The following is a 21,781-nucleotide window of genomic DNA, read 5'->3' as shown; positions in this document are numbered from 1 at the left end:
GTTCATCCCGCCTAAAAATCAATTATTATCTTTTACGCTCCCCTAAACTCGTGAACGAAGCTCAATTCGGTGGAAGACAGTACTTTCCAGCGGTAAGAGTCGTGTTCTTCGGTGGAAAACTGAAGGTGAAAATTTGTTCCGCAGCAGTCTGGATTTTCTGTTGCTGTTCTGCGAAAGGTGTTGCATTGTATAATTCGTGAATTATTTGTTTGGGAAATTGTGCTTTGATGTTCAAATGTTTCCTGAAACACCAAGTGCGCAAGATTTCCAAGAAAGCTCATCAAGGCTGCTGAAACCCCTGGATTTGTGTCGAATCATTTAACATCCAGGTCTTCCTTGGTTCTGAGGAAAAAAAGTAGCAGGTTCGGAGGTAATCTGATAGTATTGCCAGGTTTGAATGGACTGAAACTTCGAGCAGGACAGCTGCCAGTGTGGATTTCGGTTGGAACGTCCCGCATCGGACCAAATGTTTACCTTGCGACAAATCATCGCAAAATTCAGAGAAAGTTACTTGAGGCCTTGAATTCAACAAACATATGTTGAGCTTATCCGTTCATGTACTTCAAGGTGGTTGACTACAGGACGCTGATTCCGTTAGTGATGTTTTCAAACACGAATATTGATCGTTAAAGGAGGCCATTCGGCGAGTATTTGATGTATCTTAGCGTAAGATCGTACAGGTGGATATTATCTAGTTGATAAAACATGACTGACTACAGTGGGTAGTACGGATAGGGGACCAGTGCATATGATTTTCAGCAGAAACTCGTACACAGATCGGTGATTTCGAGGTAGACTCTCGAAGTATGTGCGCAGTTGGTGAGGATACTGAACCCTCTCCAGTTTTTGTACATGAAATAATAAAAAAATATCCAACATTACTACTGTATATATTTTAAATCATTTGATGCATATGATGTTGACATACACTGCAGGAGGGAAGCAAAGGTGGCACAGTGCTGACAACATATAACTTATAATAACATATAACATATAATTCTGAATGTTGATTACTACCAGGCATCTTTATTCTAAAACTATTAGAATGGTTTCCCACATAATCCTGTTTAAAAGAAGTTTCAGAAGCTTTAAATAAATCGTCAACTTTTTCAGAAGATGATTCAAACAGATTTACAGCTGAAGAAAAAAAATCATCATGACGCTTGGAATCATTTGTGGATTCTTTTATTTTTAGCGTTCTCGTCCCAAAATTCGAATGTAAATTACATTGATTGTGTAACCGAACGCATCCCATATCTAAGGCCACAGCGTGAGACATTCAGAACTCGAATTACAGGAACGCCCAACTGTGGTCCCTCGTTGCTAGTTCCGTCATGTATTGCGCCCTGTACTCAGGCATGCAACTTGGCGGCTGCCGTGGTATCAACGAAATTGATATTCAGCACCAAGGTGAAACAGCCATAAATCTCCCCGAGCTGGAACTTTTGTGGATCTAAAAACGAAAAGTTACCACATATACGCGATTTGAATACAAACGTGCGCGACTTTTGTTGTTTGTTAGCATTATTTTTGTTCCACTCGACTCGGTTTTTTGGTTGCTGCCCCGGCCCCGGCCAGCATGTACATGTTCGCAATGGTAATAGTCAAATTTAAAATTTGTTTTCCTTCCATTCTGCGGTATCGAACAAAGGCTAAACAGAGAAAGCTAAATATTGAAACATTTCCACCGGTCCGGCCGCCTTCCGTTCCCACCGGAGTGAGCTCCCGCATAAATAGGCGCACACGTATCGGTTTGATTAAACCGACCGTGACGAAACTGTTTATCTTCCGGGGCTGAAGATGGAAGCTAGGAATGAAGCAGAAAAAATCCTGTACTTCTTCAGCCTCACCGAAGGTACCGGCGCCAGAGTGAAGGAGAAAAACTTTTCAAATTAAGAAAAGAGAAATATTGGCCCCAAAATGCTGAAACCGTACCGGGGAGTCGATCCATAACCACCATATGTCGAAGTGGCTGTTTTGTGTCCACTCCATGGGTTGACGGTTGGCGACAATAATCGTAAAATGTAATGCAAGTAATAAGTTGGCTACCGAATCGCTCCGTCCAATAAGCTGTGAATATTTGCTGGGAATGCTATTTCTTTCATCATCCGATGGTCCGTCACAGCCAGCCCCGTAAATGGCGCACACGAGCATCAAATCTCAGCGGCAACAACTCCGCACGATCACCGTATTATTGCGTAACCGTCAAGTGTAACCTTTTCTAGATGGGTTAAATTTGTTTCCACCGGGCTGAGTATGCGCTTCCGAAAACGTGATTTGATGCTTAATTGTATATCCTTATGTTTGATTGTATCTTACGCCATGTGTGCGGTTCGACAGAGCCGTGACTGTCGTTCGCATGCATTGCGCCAGATCAAAGGATAGCACAATTACACAACAGTATCGATGAAAGGTATAATTGGCGGAAGTTTTTGTTTTACTTTTGCCACCGATTTCCTCTGCTCGCCACCGGACTGCTCTCTAATCGATACCCCTCGCTACAAATTGTCTTGCCGAAAAATGGAAACTTTCTTGACACAGTGAATTAAACAATAATGTCGTTTCCTGTCAGCTTTTAACAGCGACAAAAGTTTCTGTTTGATCTCGCAACGAAACCTCGCAAACAAAGATTGGAAGTGACCTGGGAGGATAGAGGAGAGGGTGGGCCTGGCTCGCAATGAAAGACAGTCCGCCACCAGTTCCAGGAAGGAGAACGGGACAGCGCTGATCAAACACAATGGCAAACTTTTCGAGGCGCGTGATTTCCCCATAAGAGAGAGGCATTTTTTCCTTCTCCCGTTGTCCCGAACCAAGCCTGAGTGACCCTCACACGGTTATATGTTTAGACGAGAGCACAGTTTAAACATTTACCAGCATAATTTATCTGTTATTATGTTATCTAATGGCTTCTTTCGGGGCGATTTTCGAATGCGAAGAGGGCAAGCAGAGTGGCTTTCTCGAAAGCGCTCCAGACATTAACGAACGATGAAATTTTTGACAAGGATCTGAACGGTGTCACGAGAGGGCGACCATGAATCGCTGCCGAAATGGCTATCCAATTTCAGGAGGGTGATATCATAATGATACATAATGGATCGCTTGGATGGCTTCATCCACTAGCCAGGACGATAGGCGCCAGCGCGATGAAGCGCTTCATTGTGCGGACACATCACACCGGTCGGGCTGAATCTTCATATATATCCAATTGTATGTAAATTAATTAAGAGCTAGAGTCTCTGGCTTTTGTTGAGTTGAGAGTTGAGTTGAATTGAGACTTTTTTCCATTGTACATCGATATGGAATACGGAAAATAAACGGAAAAAATGCTCTAATTTTTTCCAAACTGAAAACCTAAAAAATCAACTTTTCTTCTGATTTGGCCGAAGATGCCAATTTTTTAAAACGTTAACGATGATGGGATTGCAAGAAAATCGTCCACTATATAATCGCATGGCCTAACTATTAATTTAGAGCTTTACTGTTCGCATCTTACAACAATTACACGAACGATTTAAAGAATATAAGGGGTTGTATTTAGGACACGACCGCATATTTTCGACGAAGAACTACGCAATTATATTATGCAATCCACTTGCTTACCACTTCGAATATTATTGTAGAATGTATCGAAATTTTTGTAATAGAGTATGTTCTCCGTTACAAATAAATTTGATGAAAGCCCTTTTACGTTTGATATGATGCTCAGGACTACCAAAATATGTGAAAGGAAGAATTGTCAAACGATCATTGTATTTTACATTTCCCTCTGAAATTATTGCACATCTCATGTTTACGTAGTTCTCGAACCGCGAAAGTTCATTCACCCCTAGTATCTGAAATGATGATTTTTCCAGGCTTCTCATTTTGAAAGTACGTTTTAGGGAAACATATTCCGGTCTGCACAACGACAAGCGAGTACAAAAATACTCAACATCAAAAAATACCCCCGACTTGCATGTATTTGCAAAGCGGATTCCCCTAGGCACATTAATTTTGAAGTTCGTGTTAGGGAAACACAGCTCAGTGGGAACAAAAATACCCCCAACTTGCATATATATTTGAAAAGCGGATTTCCACATCGATTTTGAAGTCTGTGTTGGAGAAACCATAAATCGGGCCAATTAAAACTTGGCAGTTAGAGCGTTTAAATAACGCTTGACATTTTATAGTTATTCAATTGTTCATCTCATGAAAAATAATATTTTATTAATTGTGATAGACACGTATTTCCTATCAATTGATGCAAACATCTTTCCGATCTGTTAAGGAATGTTCGAGTTATAAGCATTCGAAATACGGGTAAGGTTAGCACATAAATCGGCAGAACAAATGTATGGGAAATAAGGAAGTTCTTCCATTTTTCATGAATTTAAACCATATAGAGATTAGCGGATTGTAATGTACAGCATATCAAACAAATATTAGAGAATTTCCGATTCGATTGGTATGCAAATCATGAGAATTCATTCACAGTGAAAATAGTTATTAGCGTTAACTTTATTTCATATAAACGTGACCTGTTTTCTGATTTGGTACCCTTCCTGAAAGACGTAGTTCTACGTCAAAAACGACCAGAATTGATAAACTGAAAAGGTGTTGTCTTTCATCATGACAACATGAGACAACACATATATTTGATAACGGGCCGAAAATTAAGAAAACATGGTTGAGAAATTTTGATGCATCCACCGTGTTGCTCAGACATAAAACCTTCTAACTACCATTTGTTTCGAGCTCTACAAAATACTTCTAGTAGAAAAAATGTCAACCGACATGTAAGCCATCGATATTGCCGATCATGTTCATTTCTATAAAGTTGAAACTTTTGAACCTTTTAGCCAATTTTCAATCTTTTTAAAGAAATTATAAGGCATAAACGTTAAAAACAAAACACAAAACTGCACCAAAAAGGTTTACTTTTGGCGAACAATTGAAAATGATCGTTTGTATGGTCAAATAAACATACACTGTTGGCCAGAAAAATAAGTGTGTTAAAACAAACACAAAAAAACGATAAATTTTATAATTTTACGGTTATCAAGGTAATTAAAATCATTACACAGAGTAAAACAAAGTCAAACAGAGTTATTGAAACAGATAAAAGGATGAACATTTCTAGCAACTTTTTTTATTTTCACTAAAAGTTATAAAAAGCAATGAAGTAGGTGTGTGTTAACAAAGAGATCATTCCTGAGACATATTATTAAAAAACAGCATTTCACTCAAAACGAATTTAGTATCCCCTATAACCATCACGCACACAATCGCACAGCGGAAACACAGCGGATGGTTATCCGCAAAATGTCCAAGGCAGGCAGCAGTCAACGCGAAATCTTAAAGTACTTGTGACCAGCGTTGCCAATGTTCCAGTTTAAATTGGATTCTTCCAGTTTTTTTTCTCTCGATCCAGTCAAACAGTTAAATACTTAAATCTTCCAGTTTTTTCAAATACTATCCAGTATTATCCAGTTTTTATATGTGTGCTTCAGTTTTACCCATTTTGTATAGAATAAGTTAATAATGTATAAATATTATCCCTCCCTCACCCTTGCTATCCCTGGGGAAACTGCGGAAAAAACTTTTTCTGAATATAACCTCAACAAAACGGAGAATAGGAACAAGTTGATGAAACATTATGATGAAAACTACTTTTTTTCGCGGGGAGCGATCGAGTGGGATAAAAATAAACGAGAGTATAAAGTAGAAATACAACTACACAATGTACGAACAGAATAAGTGCCAGGAAAGACGAAGAAGATCAAGAAAACAAGAATACATGTGATGTTTGTATTTGTTACAATAGATATTTCATCAAAGAATTGGTATTAATCTAGATCATGCGAAGTCAATCATATATGTTTTTCAAGTGCATTTTGCTTGAAAATAGACTTGCTCAAATTTCCCCATGCAATTTCTGTCAAATGTTTCTCAGATCGAAAAAAAAAACGTTTTCGTGGCTCGTGTTTTGTTTATTTACCTTTGTAGCCGAACCCGAATTTCGCCCACGAAAGATTATGTTTCTGCAGAAATCTTTGCTACGCAGCTGAAAGACGAAGGTATCGAAAATTCAGGAAACGTTCTTTCGAAATATTAAAATTGATTGCCGGTTTCAATAGTTATACCTAATTGGCACGATTTGAATAGTTTTCATCAAATCGTTGATACAGCACATGAACATGGAAAAACGTTGAAAAGTGAGAAAAACGAAGCACGACAGCCAAAATATGTTCATTCAAGTTTTAGGCATTGATCCTGACTTTCTATCTATTGAATGAACTCGAACGAAATAAATGTTTTAAGTCAGCCATTCCATGCCAAACCGATATAGTGGTTCTCAGATTTTCGTGAAAAGTGGTATATTTGTTCTTCATCGCAAATAATTAGACCCGTATTTTTGAATTTTTTTCGTTAGGGTGACCATTTCCGTTTTGGGATGGTCTGAAAAATCACTTTTTTCACTTTTTCCTAAAATGATTTTTTATCAAAAATTCATAACTTTTGAACTACTGGACCGATTCTAATGATTGACATATCAAATTAATGCCAATCACCTCGTCTTTCCAGTTGCAGTTTTTTTTGTTTCCGTTATTATTGATTGCGTTCGTTTTTTATGGTTTTCATGGTCTCGGAACCAATGCCAATTTTTTTATATTTTGTCTAGAAAGCTGAGGACTTTTTACATAAAATATCTCAAAATCTCAAAAATGACTTTTTTAAAAAAATCATTACTTTTCGAACTGTCAATTTACATTGGCGATCAGTTTTGTGACGATCTTCTATCAGCGATTTTATGGAGAAAAAAAAAGCGATATTTTTCAAGTTTTATCTAAATGAAAACGTATTTTTCTAGCGGTTCTATAAAAACAATCCACAAATATTGTTTCACAGTAATGATCGAGTGACGGAAACGTCATTTTGATTTGCTCGAATCATATGATTAATGAATGATTTATTTCGCTATTTTATGAACAACATATAAATACTACACGAGGCTTCTAAAGAAATTCTATTTCTCAAGCATTGAAATGGGTAGAAAGAATCATTTTAGATAAATCAAAGATCTTCTTAAAATAAAACGGTTTTACAGGATCCAGTTTTCTTCCAGTTGTTTTTAAGAATAATCCTCCAGTTTCTTGAAAAATATTATGGCAACCCTGCTTGTGACGATCCAAAACCTTCGTGTTTAATGCTCTCCCAAGGAAAACAACCGCGAAGCGAGCCTTCAAGAAAGATCCCTTCAATGCCTCGAAAAAGATCCGGGTCGAACTGAACTTGTCCGTGAGATCCCGGACAGTTGGCGGCGGCTGGTGGAGCATGGACTAGGCGGTAAAAGCCTAGGGGGGACCGGGACCTTCCGGGCCGATGCTGACGCCGAAGCATCCGAAGGCGCAGCTGAAGTACACGAAAGACCACTTCGATTGGATCGGTCCGGGGAAGGAAAATCAGTGGCGAAATATACTGTGGTCGGCTGAGACGAAGGTAAACCTCATCGGCTCGGAAGGAAAAACTTGGATCCATCGCCCAATAGACTGTGCTTACATGCCACAGTATGCCACGAAGACCTTCAAGCATGGAGGGGGTTTGGGGGCACGTTTTGCTTCCTTACCCAGCCAGGCCCTTTAGTTCAATTTGATTGATTAGTTGACGAGTTATGCATTATTTCTCATTTATTCCCGATATTTTTGTCAACTACATCTACATATATCGAAATACAAATTTCTCAGTAAAGTATTCCGTGTAAATCCATGTAAATTATGCTTTAGAGAGGTTTATATCCAATGCTATGATATTTCACGATTTTAAAGCATTTAAAAAATCGCCTAAAAATTTCGACTCCGCACTCTGTTCTTTTTTTTTCGAGTGTGAAAAAGTTCTATTTCCATTTTCGATAAATTTATTAATTTCTTTCCTACAACTTCGATAACTCTATTTGAACAACTTTTTTTGATTTTCAAAATTCTGTATATTTTCCTATATTGACCCATGCTCACGTTTCAGTCTATAACTTTTCTATGTCACGATCAAGAAAAAAATGAACTATGTGGAAAGATGAATTAATCAATTCTCTATCTAATTAGCATAATTTTGAAGGTTGTTACTTGATAAACAATAATTTTATTTAATTTCATTAATCATTAAATCCAGCAAGACACTTACAGAAGGAACGCAAAAACGGGAAATCTCGTGAGCGGTCCGCAAAGTGTTTAACAACAATTAGGTCAGCTATAATATTCTTCGAAGAACAGAGATTGTAGCAGTATTTGGACGCAGTAAATGGGCATATTCCTGAGGGGGTTCATTTTGTAACCGTTCGATGTCCCGACACGCGAGTTTAGCTAAATCAGGTGGCTTTAGCGCCACTCCCAAAGGGAGACCACCTGTCGTGTTATTTGCCCGACTAACTATTGGAATTTCTCTCAGGGTCAGGCTAGCCTCGAACGACCACGCACGATATAGGGAAAAGGTCACGAAACCTACGTGAACTTCCCTGCAAAAAATGCGATAACCCAGAACTCCGATTTCCGCGAATACCTGAATTTTCAGGAACCTTCCCAATTCGATTAGGTAGCTTTAGGAGATGGAATCAACCAGAAAAGGTTCCGAATAAAAATTAACCGAAACGAAATATTATTTCGTGAACGAAAAACAACTCATTTACATCCCTATTTACAATTTATTTCCTTCTCCCTTCATCTTCCTCCATTTCCCTACCTAAATCCTAAACTCTCAACGAAAGCTCTCTCTTCCCAACACTCTCAATAAAACTTGAAATTAAGTAGCGTTACGTTTCTACGCTATGGCCATGCGTTCACTTTCGTCACCTACCTGCGCGCAGGGTTTTTACCGGACTGATAGCGTGCGATGAAAATGAGCTGGATACAGTCGCAGCTGAATTTGCTGACGGTAAGCCACCGTTGTTACTCGTTGCTACCGACCAGGATTCCGCGGTCAGGAAACTCAAAACGCAGCGTAAGGGGACGGACGCTGCGGGACACTGCGAAACACGCCGAGTGCCGGTCGGGCGATCCTCGATTACTCACACCCGTTCGGTGCGAATAAAGAATCTTCAGCTCTGTTTATTCCGGTTAAATGGGATATCCAAAATCCCGGATATGCTGCCTGTTGAACAGGCAATCTGTTCAACGGAAACGCTTGATTGATTACAGTGTTGGGTTAGGTTGGGAAGAAATGGAATTTACCTTTGTTTCTCAAAATCAACGTAAAAATAGCGAAACTGAAACTGTATTCACACTTTACTAACTGCTGTATCTAATAAAAAAATAAAATGAAATTATAATACTACTTTTCACTTCCGAAACAATATTTCACAAAAGTACCTTTTTGTACTTCTCACACTTTACACAAAATCGTTCCGCTCTCCGACCGCTCCGCAAACGAAATGGCCGAGAGTTCCAAAAAATTACAGGTCCTAACTGTAGTATGCCAAGTGGCCATCAATTTCCGCCCGTAACTTTATTGCAAAGAAATTCGCCGTATATTCCCTTCTCGTTTACAATAATTTAAGAGGAGCTGGACCCCAAAAAAAGTAGTTGAGAACTACGACGCCTCGATGGCATTGCGTATAATTAATTCTACACTTGTTGCTATAATTTATTATAGATATGTTTTTGTTCATTTTTATTTGTAATAACGGGAAAACGTTACAATGTTAACCGCATTTCCCCTACACACATACATGTGATACTGAAATTCGATGTGTTTTCAAATGACACATTCTTAGCAAGACAATTTTGAAAATCGATAATAGTTATTCTGAAAAAAATTGTATAGTTTTTGTATTTTGGAAAAATGAACTGTTGTTGGAGGATCCGACCAACTAATGATTCATTTTACGCCAAATTCACCGGTCACTTCCCCGACTCTCTTGCAATATCAAACTTTTAAATCAGAGAACATTATAAAACATTACGTTTATAAATCTTTTGATAAGAGGAGAAAATTTCAAAACATTTATATATTTATATATTTATATTGTTTTGACGTTTGTGAAGAAATCTTTGGAAAATTCCTAATATCAACAGCGATTCAATTTACCTAGATGAAACGTATAGGGTTGGGGAAGAAGAAATGTTGTATTTCCGATCGAGCTGATCGAATTTATGCGCCAAATATGCGCCGTTTTGTTCGCAAACTTGTTGCCATTTAGAAGGTAACTTCATTATCCCCCCTTATAAAGCCCCCCCCCCCCTCCTTATTTGCAAAAAAACTCAGTCGACCAGTTTTCGGAAGCCTCTTTTGAGGCCAACTTAGTATCCCCAAGAGCGTTTTGCATGGACCGGAAGAGATGATAATCACTTGGAGCCAGGTCCGGACTATACGGTGGGTCATCAAAGATGTGTGAGGCCGAGCGTTGTCCTGGTGGTAAACAACACCATTCCTATTGATCATTTCTGGCCACTTCTGGTCAAACGCCTGCTTCAAACGGTCAAGCTGCTCACAGTAGAGAACTGAGTTGAGGGTCTGGCCACAGTTGAGCATCTTATAGTGGATGATTTCCTTCCAATCCCACCAAACACGCAGCAAAACGTTCCTGGCCGTCAATTTTCGCTTTAGGTTGTCGTACGTGATCCACTTTTCATCACCAGTCACCATCTTCTTCAAAAATGGGTCGAGTTCGTTCCGTTTCAGCAGTACATCGCAGGCGTTGATTCGGTCTAAAGGATTTTTTGCGTCAACTCGTGTGGCACCCATACATCTAGCTTTTTTTGGAATCCAATCTTCTGCAAATGGTTCCAAACGGTTTTATGGTCTATACCCAGTTCCTGGTCAATTGAGCGAGTGCTCACATGCCGGTCTACTTGGATGATTTCAACGATTCTATCGGTTTCCACGACGAATAGCCTACCAGTACGGGGTGTATCTTCGACAGCCACTACACCAGAACGAAATCGATCAAACCAACGCTGTGCTGTACGAATCGTTACAGTATCGGGTCCATAAACTACACGATTTATTTCGGCCGCCTTCGTTGCAGTTTTACCTCGCAGGTAGTAAAAACGTAAAATATGGCGAATTTCTTGCTTGGTGAACTCCATCTTTGACGCGCTATAACTTGGGACTGAAAAGGACAGCAGTATAGTATGACCCGATGCGATAAGTACCATTTCAGATTTCGTATCCCCAAATCCATCTATCCCAATACATTTTCAATAACCTATAAACAATATATTTCATTCGATATGAAAAATAAAAGAGTCCCTAAACGATGAACGGGAAAAAGTAAAACAAACCGTCAGTACAGTGTATGAATATCCTTCGACTTCCGTATCAACAAAACTGCCATTATCGTCTACTTCTCCGTATTTGACGATAATTTCCAGGAACTAATGACCTTTTTCTAGTAAATCCCACAACCTTCTCCGACTGCTGATGTCTGCAGTTTGTTTTTTCGGTGTTCCTTAGGGCCATTTTAGTGCCGGTTTTTCCTCCTCTCTTCCCCACTTTACGTATTGATAACGATAATTGCGTGGCAATTTCTGTGCGTTCGCGACATGACCTCGGTTCGGGACTAAGTGACAATTAAGATATGCCCAGTGCCTTTTTGGCAACTATCCGATAGCTCGCGTTCGAACGCGCACAAAAATAAGGGTAGAAATACTGAACAGTGAACAGTTTTTTTTTGTGGACTTTCGATTAGATAAATGAAGTCAATTGAGAGGAACGATGTATACAGTTCATAACCGGTTATTACTGTACCACAGAACTTTCCACTGATTGCCACTACTGATTCATATTTTTACGACCGAAATAAGCGGTACGATAATGGTCAACACGAACGTTTTATTTTTCAGCTCAATGTAATATAGCACGAATGTGTGGCACTTTGCTCTGCGGTTGAGAAGGGAGGGTAATGAATAAATTATGTTTTCCCCGGCTTTCCAGAATTTTTTTTTTTTCGTTCCTTTTTTTGGGTGTGAAATTCTCCAACTTCTTCTCCCGGGTGGTTGAGCATCGAAATTGTATTATTTTCCGGTTGTCACCAGAAAACCGATTCATCCAGAAATCCGCTTAGTCTCCCATCTCGTACAAGGGAGAGAAGCGACAAGGCCAAAGAGGCAGCGAGGCAACGAAAAACGAAGAATATCGCAAATCCGCTCAGAAGCTAGCCCTGGAAGGGGCGAGTCCGGGGCCAACCTATTGCCATTGTTGAAATGATGAATACTTCCTCTCCCAAGCTGGCAGAATGAATTATGAAAGCCGACATGACACTGACGGGGAGCAGCACAGGGACGGGCTCGTGACCAAGGGTGACCCGGTGGGTGGACAGCAAGACAAAGAATCTTTAATTATCGGAGGGAGAAGAGAACAGAAGACAAAAATTTATGAGTGGATCATAAGTTGTGTCTTAGGCCGGAAGAAAGAAAATGGGAAAAGCATGAAGCGGATTCGCCCTCGTGAAAATTTATTCCGTTTGCGGCTCTGGAAGAGATTTTTTGACCGCACTCCGAAGGAAAAACGGAAACTCCTCGGACAGATTCTGCAACCCAACGAACAAAAACCAACGCAATAGAAATGTCAACGGCTAGGAATTAATCAACGTGTTCGTATACCCGTTATGTTACATTTCCTCGGCGACCACCCGGGCAGCGGGAAGTGTCTTTTTTTGTTTGTGTGTGTGTGTGTGTGTGTGTGTGTGTGTGTGTGTGTGTGTGTGGGCAGATCCGTCCCAAGGGGAGCGTCATTTGGTGTAATCTGGCAACAGATCAGAAATGGTTTTGCCGGGGAATAAACGCTTTGTGTAGCTGAGTTGGCCATTTTTCAAATCCGTTTATCGCATGAAACGAATTAATAATTTAATAGGCCTCCCTGCTCCCAATCCCAAGGACGAATCTTCGGATGACGAGGCATAATTTCGTGTTGGTTGCGTTTTTGTTTTCTTGGCTCTTTCGATATCTTCATCCAGGAATAAATAGCCCGCTTCCTGAATGTGTGTTCCAGGATAATTTATTGCTGAGACAAACATCATCGATGTGGACTGTGTGGTCTTGCGGACGCTGGCTTTCCTTTGAACAGGATCAAACTGCAAGGTAGGCTGAGTCCAGAAATACGATCTTTATTAGTAGCAATAAAATATCAATGAACAACAGAAATAGATTAAATGGAGTATATACACAATTCCGGGAGAGGATTCTGTTCTGCGATATTGTTTTGTTTTTATAATCACAATAACACTTAAGAGGCTGATGGTCTAGCCAGATTTTCGATACATAGAATCAGTTTCTTTGTCGAAATGCATTATTTATATCTTTATGAATATTCCATGATTTCTGGATTCAGTTCATTTCTAAAATTATGGAAATGAATCATACAGTTTTAGCACAGATATTTGTGATATATGAAGAACCCGGGAACAACGGATCTGAAGATCTATTTACCTAGGGCTACTAAAATTTGCAATACAAATCAAGAGAGCGGATGATCAAATTCGAGTTGTCTATATTTTTTTATGTTCGTTTCCGCTCAAATTAAAATGAGAGAATGAGTTAAAAATTGTTGAAGGAAAATAGTGAAATTCGAAAAAAATCATTTTTAATACATCGTTTCATCGAGTTCAACTTTGCAAAAAAAAAAACAGATGATAAAACGTGTTTAAATTAACAAAACTCACTAAATTGATACAAATTCTGAAAAAAAAAACTATTTTATGTAATTTTTAGTATAATTTGAATAGAAATCACATGTAGTAAATGTCATACCATTTTGGAATTAATTTCATCAATTGGAATTCGCGTTGATGTCATTGAACTTCGTGACTCGTTATTGTGAAACAAAAATGATGCAAAAAACTTCAGATGGTATAAGCACATTTTCAAATAAAACTTGTGAATGAATATCAAATTTTAAATATCGAGCAAGGAAAAAAATCTAATAAGTAAGGGATAAGTAAGAGTCAAGATAACATGTTCCATGTATTCAAATAACCTCCAGTAGTAAGTTTTCATTCAAATTTTAACAATTTTATTCTATTTTCGGGTCTGCTGTTCTGATGGAGAGATCAATGATTCACGCCATTGTATATGTGGATACTGTACCATCATCGTCCTAAATTAAGCAGTTTAAGCGACTCTCTTTTTGTCATTTCACATTGATTACAATTAATGCAGCAAGAAATATAGTTTTCGAAATTACATTGTCCGTTAATTGTGAAACATTGGTTATAACATTAATTATGGCATTGACTATAAAATGGATTGTAGAGTAGACTACAGTTACCCCGACGAGATTATAGAAAATTAGCGTTTTTTATTCTATGTACATTTATGAATCAGATGATATTGCTTTTTCAATTATAATTTGAATTCTATAAAATTGCACATAAAGCATTCAGGAGGCATTATGCTGCGAGTCAGAAATTCGCACATTAGTTCACGCAGTTGCCGAATCACATCGAAGTGAATATGAAAATGGTTACAAGAACGTGTATAAGGAATTAGTGCAGAGCAACGCTGAAGGAACGAAAAGCACATACAGCTGCTGAACGATTGAGACAGCAGCGCAATCAATCGTCAAGAAGGAAGATGTGCTATGAATATTAAATTATACGCGTCGTATTCTAATATGACTGCACAATTGGCCACAGTGAATTGTTTCTGTGTTGATTGGGTCCAAGAATATATGCCAACAGGATTGTGTTGTGCAGGTGCAAAGTCAAATTACCATTGACTCGAAAACCAAAACTCTTGCGCTCTTTGTTTCACCGCCACTCATTAGAATCAAAACATTTCTTGGTTCCCTTCAAATAACGCCAAAATGGATTTAATCTGATATTGGTATAAATAGGAGAATAAGGTAAATAAATCTATACATGGATTTACGTACTGCATTTTGAGTTTTTGAGAACAACTCTGCAGATTCAAATACAAATTTAATAGCGAATGAAGAATGCAGAATTCGAAACGCGTTTCATTCATTTAGCAAATGGAATCCGAAAGGAGTCGTCTGTTTTTTATCGCGAAAGTAAGAGAAAAAAAACTTCGATAAAAACCCGAAAACCCAATCTTGAACGGGACGAAGTATGGAATATTACATTTGTTGACGTAGAACTACGCGGTTATTTTATTCCAGTCGCTAGTTTATAACATTGGATATTATTTTATAATGCAGCGAAATTCAAGAAATAACTGTTTAGTAGAATGATTTGGTCGCCCTGAAATGACGATTGAAAACAAGTATTTGTATTTATTTCTCAATTCAACTGACAATTGTTGTCTCAATGAATAAAAAACTTATGCTAATCTTAGTTGGCCAGCGATACGAAATAGGTCGAGAAGCCGTTGTCGGAAATTGTTGGCAGAAATATTAAAATCGAAGAGATTGAAATTGTTGTTGAAATGCTGACAGATCGAACGGATGGGCTCATGCAACCCATAATTTCTGCTTCGTGGATCCAACAGCAGAAAATCACGTTGGCGTAATGGTCTTTCAGACACGTACATGTTCAGTTGAGCCAGCAGTGGTGGACAGTCAATGTCTCCTGAGAATATTTTCCCAGCAAATGTAGCTTGAGCGACTGTGCGTCTAACTTCAAGTGGTTGAATATTCAACAGACGACAACGATCCTCGTAGGGTGGCAGGTTCCGAGGATCGCGCCAACGAAGAAATCGGAGGGCGTATCTGACGAACTTCTTTTGAATAGCTTCAATACGGGCGATCCATCTGGTGTGATAGGGGCACCATACTACTGAGTTTGATTCCAATATTGATCGGACAAGTGAACAGTACAGGGATCGGAGACACAGTGGATCGCGAAATTCGTCGGCAATTTTGAATATAAAGCCCAATTGGCGATTGGCTCTAGCAACATTATCGTGATAGTGATTCCAAAAAGAAAGTCCGCTATCCAGGATAACTCCTAGATCCTTGAGGTGTTGTACTCGGTCAAGATGACAACCAAACAGGATGTAGTCATGGATGATCGGTTGATTTTTGCGGTGATAGGAGATCACCATGTTTCATCATCATGTTTCTGGAACACCAATCTGCAAAGGTACATACCAAAGTTTGCAGATCCTGGCAGTCCGAATGGCATTTGACTAATTTGAATATTTTTGCATCGTCAGCAAAAAAGAAACGGCATTCCGGAGGTATCAGCAACGAAACATCATTCAATAATAATGAAAATAATAGCGGCCCGAGGTTACTGCCTTGCGGGACTCCAGAATTGTTGGAAAACGTCTCCGATTCTGAGAGGCCAATCTTGATCCGAACTGAGCGATCTAATAAGTAGGATCTGAACCAATTAACACTTCTTGATGAAACACCGAGTTTATCCAGTTTAGCGAGGAGAATTTCGTGGTTCACTGAATCGAAAGCAGCTTTCAAATCCATGTATGCAGCATCAACTTGCCATCCCGAGTCCATACTTCGTAAACAAAACGATGTGAACTGCACCAAGTTGGTGGATACCGATCGCTTTGGGTAGAAACCGTGCTGTTGTGTGTCGATATAGTATTTGCAACAAGCAAACAAAGACCCATTTACTATTATCTCGAACAGCTTAGAACATGCGCACAAGGACGTGATACCGCGGTAATTACCAACATCGCGTTTGTCGCCTTTTTTATGCACCGGAAACATATATGAAAATTTCCAACGGGTTGGAAATTCGCTTTGCTGAACCGACAGATTGAATATCGTTGTTAACGGAGAGCAACGAACATCTGCACAAAGCTTCAAGACTGCTGAGGGTATTCCGTCGGGCCCAGCGGCATACGAGAGCGTTAATTTACGCATTGCGGTTTTCATCATCTCTTCTGTAAAGTGAGGAATGTCGAAGTTGAATTCATCACAAGGCAGTCCGCTGGTAGCTTCTGCAACTTGCATAGCAGAGGTTGAGGAATTGTTGAACACTCGTTTGAAATGACGTGCAAACAAATTGCATTTCTCAGGATCATTATTAGCCGTGCTATTTCCAAAAAACATAGAACAAGGCAGTCCAGCATCTTTTCGTTTGGTATTCACAAATGACCAGAACCCACGAGGGTTGGTGCGTAGATTCGCTTCCGTTCGTTTTACGTACCGATTATAGAGAAAACGGTTATATTGACGGTAACAACGACTGGCCAAATTGAACTTTCGTTTGAAGTAAGATGACCGGCAGTTACTGTAACTTCGCAGAGCGGTTGATCGTTTTCGCTTCTGCTCGCGTAAGCGGCGATTGGACCAAGAAGGATTATGAGGTGATCGTCGAGCAGGAACAACACGAAAGATTGCATCCACTACTGCTGTACAGAAGTACTCCACGGCGACATTGACACTATCGGTAGAATCGATGAAATTCCAGTCAATATTGGCGAGTTCATCACTCAATAAAGCGTAGTTGGCTCGACGGAAGTTCAGAGATGTTTGTTCAGATGGTGCAACATAAACGATTGGAGTGTGCAAGCTTATTAACGTGACGAGAGCAGGGTGATCAGCATCGAGATCAATTAGGGGATCAGCCGCCAAAGCAATCGAAGAAATGGGTAATGCAGCATCATTGGCCAGGACAAGGTCCAGTAATCTACCATTTCTATTCAGATGTGTGTTGGCTTGAGAAAAACCGTGAAGGTTGAATCCGTCCAGGAGAGCACAGCAGGCCTCGGATATATGCGATGTCAATGGATCGATGACTGGTGTACTACTTTCGGGGAAACACCACTGCAAACCTGCTTGATTATAGTCACCGAACAGAAGAGCAGGAGAGTGAACTTTCAAACGAGCTGAAACTGAACCAATGGATTCCACGTGTTCGTCGATCGCCGTACTATCGTTTTTCCTGTTAGGCGGGAGATAAATAACGCCGATACTTATAGTGTTGTGATTAACTTCCACCAAAACCCACAGTTGCTCAAGTAGGAGAGAAATAGGGGCAGGATCAAGATAACTGGTTAGTCTCGTGATAGCAATCAGTACTCCTCCACCACGAGATTTATGACTATTCAGATGACTTCTATCGGTTCGGTATACGGCGTACGAAGGTCCAAAAAGCTGCGTTGAAAAAATGCGATCATCCAGCCTTGTTTCAGTCAGGACAATCAAATCAAACTCTTCTTCGGAAACAGACAAGAAGAAAGCATCTATTTTGGTCCTCAATCCACGCACATTTTGATAATAAATCCGGAGGTTCGAGGAGCGTCGATCGCAGGAACTGGAAATCGAAGGGATTTCAGGTGCCGAAAGTTCAGAATTATCAGTATACTCGCCTGAACTTACAGGCCGGAAGCTCCCTGGACCAGCACCGACCACAGGACCGGGACAATGGTGATGGCGGATGTTGATAAAGGGCACGACTGGGTCGGGTGGCGAGGGAACTTCCTCAATACCTGTTACTGGTTGTCCCGGATCCAATGTAGAGGCATCGAACAAAAACGAGGATGAGCAGCAATTGCTAGAAGGTGAAGCATTGTCAAGTACCAGAAGCTCGTTATGACAACTATACTTGCCTGCTATTGCAGGTAGGAAGCCCCTTTTACCAACACCAACTGTAGGACCGGGACGACGATAATGACTGGCGTTAGAAGAGAGCACGACTAAGTTGGGCGGTGTAGGGGCTTCCTCAATACCTGTTACGGAGTGTCCCGGGGCCAGTGATGTAGTGGTGACGTCAGAAACCGCAGAGCTGTGATGAATTAGTTTTTTGCCAGGTCAACAAACTATCGGAATTGTAACCCGGCAGGCCATGAGGCCGGATCAAGTGCCAAATCCTTAATGCTAGGATCCAGACCAATCTTAAATGACACGAAAGTATTTTACTAGTATCCCTGCCTTTAGGAACCAGTCGGAAAACTTCAGCTGGATCTACGGTGTCCAAACAGCGGGACAAAATGTTTTGCACGTCACGTTGCAGATGAGTGGATTCAAACGCGATAAATACAGCCAAAACTTAACCGGAGGCGCAGCAGGTGAGATGGAAGGAACAGAGAGATCGCTCAAATCTATCGATTTAATTCCTTTTGCCATTGGTACATCGACATCAGGGCGATCTTCGCGTCTACGTTTTACGCCTGAACTAGGCCAAACTGGAGCTACACTCACTGAGCGATTGCGTTGTGGATTTGTCGAAATGCGATCGACTTTTTTCCCCAGTTCAGCAACGATATCGTGCAGTTGCTGAACCTGTGACGGCAAGTCAGCGAGCGTAGGTGTTGAAATCGATTGTTGTTGATCAGTTATATAACTGCGGATAGATCGTCCTTTTAACTCTTCTCTGCAGGAATGGCAAACAAACATGATCTTTCCAGACGAAAATGCATCCTTCAAGTTTCGCGTGATTAAATCACAGCATTGCTGGTTGAGGTGGAAATAAGCTTCGCAAAAACCACAACGTATTGGCTCAAGATCATTGATAACGATTTGACATTCTCCGCATATTTTCTTAGTCATTACGTCTGAGATAAATAGCAATGATATACGCCTTCGCGTAGGCTGTGTTGCTGTACATGCTGGTTTATAGCTCACTCGCAGACGTGAAGCTCAACAGTTTTATTTTTTCCCAGCAAATGTCGCTTCGAAAAAAAAAATTGGGGTGGAAAGCAATACGTTTTTGTTGTTTTGTGATATGCACGAGAACACTTCACTTTTAGGGACACTCAGTGGCACGATGAATCAACACACAAATGAGCAGACGCAACAGAGGAGCGCTAATGCTCGATACAAGCTTATAAACAATAATTAAAAACGATTCAAATACACAAAAAAACAACGGGAAAAAGCACGACATAAAAATACAGTTTGTTTATATAACAGTGATGCCAGATATAGTGATGTTAACTGCTTCAAGTAATGAATAAGATAGAATATTTGCTTCAGCAGAGATTCGCTATCCCTACCATAGCGCAAATATTTCCCTCCCGCTATCTCCCCTCCTTGTTTATATTTATCATCACGGTTGCATAATGTACACCACCAAACAATCGTCCATCATAGCATGAAAAAAATTAGGCGGATATTGCATCACGACAGAGCCAATGTACACGGGAGCAAATACAAATGGGACTTCAGCGTAGTGAAGATGAACTATTTTTACGTACGGGTAGTGGAGCACGCATGTATGCACACAAGCATCCATGTATCGATGGCTTGAAGCAACTAGATATACACACCCTTATCTCCGTTTTACATCATCTGCAAGTAATTAATTTGGTACCGTCCACAGCTCAATCAGAAACGAAGACATTTGAACAAGGAAGAACAAGCGATGTTCATTGCATCGTATCTAGAACGACACTAAAAGTTTGCCTTCCTTCCTTTCTTGTTGTATTAAAGAGGCTTTAAACTTCTTTAGCGCTAGCCTTCAAAAAGGCCCTTAGAAAACTTTAATTTTTCTTCGTATTACCCCTCCAGCCCCATCCGCGTTGACGGCATTAAGCTTCGTCATACGAAATGGGGGAGTAGGCATGACAATATGGGTTTTCAGAAGAAATGAGCACACCTTCAAAAAAAATTATGAATTAAAATTGTTGTTCTCAAATCAAATTAGTACTCTATGTAAATGATAATCACTTTTGCTTGCAAGAAGTGAAAAAATAGCATACAAAAATTGTGTCCAAAGATAATTTTATATTATAATGGTAAGTTTTGGTTAAGATCTGAAAATTCAAAGAAAATAGTTCAAATTAGGGTCAGAACAACGTACTTCTAGTAGGTAAATAACGTCAAGAAAAAAATTTCATACAAATTTTAGTAATTTAAAACTGCCTTAGAGCGGACTAATCTGATAGAGAAGAGTTGGCATTATACAAACTAATGTCGTATCCAGATGTTAACACCATTCCGCCGTCAACGCGAATTGTCTTGAGAAAGGCATTCGATCTCTCGCCGTTCAGCTCGCCCAGCAACGATGTTGTAATGTCCTCACGAAGAAAGAAAGTTTGCCTCAGCGAGTTCCAATATTAATACTCTAGGCAGATATTCATCCTTCGTGCTTCATTCCCCTTCGTTGATCACCGATAAGTTGCTCGTTATTGACGGCATGCGTAGGGACGCTCACAAATGAGCAGAACAATGTATGGGAGAATGGAAATTTGTTGCCATTCTAAAGGTAGCTCTATATTGTATCTATCATAGAAGTCTTGGTTCTTATTGGCGAAAAACTTCAGCAATAGATTTTTACAATCGTTTCATGATCCCAATATCTTATCACTGTAATCGCTCGGTGCCAGGTCCGGACTATATGAAAATTGCGAAATTGAAACCGAACCAAGAACATGCAGGAAAAAATGAAAGATTTCGAATGCTCATAACTCGAACATTTCTTAATGAACCGGAAGGATCATCAATTGATAGCAAATATTTCTACGCATATATCACAATGAATAAAATGAAATGTTATTTTTCATGAGATAAACAATTGAATAATTGTGAAATATCAAGCTGTTTTCAAACGCCCTAACTGCCACGTTTTAATGACTCGATTTATGATTTCCTCAACACAGACTCCAAAACCAAAGTGTTTGAGGAAATTGGCATTGCAAATACATTTAAATCAGGGGTATTCTTGTTCCCACCGAAATGTGTTTCCCTAACATAGACTTCTAAATCATGGAGCCTGGGGAAATCGTTACTGCACAATTATTTCATAGATTAAGCCCACCCATTTTTTTTTTCTACCTGTCATATTGGCGCCATTGTCATAAGAGTGCCAACCACAGTCAGCTATATTTTATCCTTCTTCTTTCAGCTTTTTCTGAATATACTTAACTAATCCTGAGCCAGTTTTCTCCGTCGTGTTTATAAAATCTATAAAACATTTCTTGATACTTCCCTCCGGATAAATCTA

General features: G+C 39.8%; 1 protein-coding gene across 1 annotated transcript in view; it reads right to left on the bottom strand.

Annotated features, from left to right (window-relative positions):
• Positions 1 to 61: 61 nt before the first annotated feature.
• LOC129765695 (uncharacterized) overlaps positions 62 to 21,781 on the bottom strand; it is a 44,340-nt gene continuing 22,620 nt past the window's right edge. Inside the window, exons 2-3 of the mRNA XM_055766113.1 lie at positions 16,386 to 18,391; positions 62 to 168 (exon numbers count right to left, since the gene is read on the bottom strand). Coding sequence (XP_055622088.1) covers positions 62 to 168; positions 16,386 to 18,391 — 2,113 coding nt within the window. The remainder of the gene's footprint in view (positions 169 to 16,385; positions 18,392 to 21,781) is intronic.

Source organism: Toxorhynchites rutilus, chromosome 2 (assembly GCF_029784135.1).
Source record: "Toxorhynchites rutilus septentrionalis strain SRP chromosome 2, ASM2978413v1, whole genome shotgun sequence".
In the NCBI taxonomy this organism is placed as follows: Eukaryota; Metazoa; Arthropoda; class Insecta; order Diptera; family Culicidae; genus Toxorhynchites; species Toxorhynchites rutilus.
The sequence above is the reverse complement of the archived record's forward strand: the minus strand, read 5'-3'. Positions and strand labels throughout refer to the sequence as shown.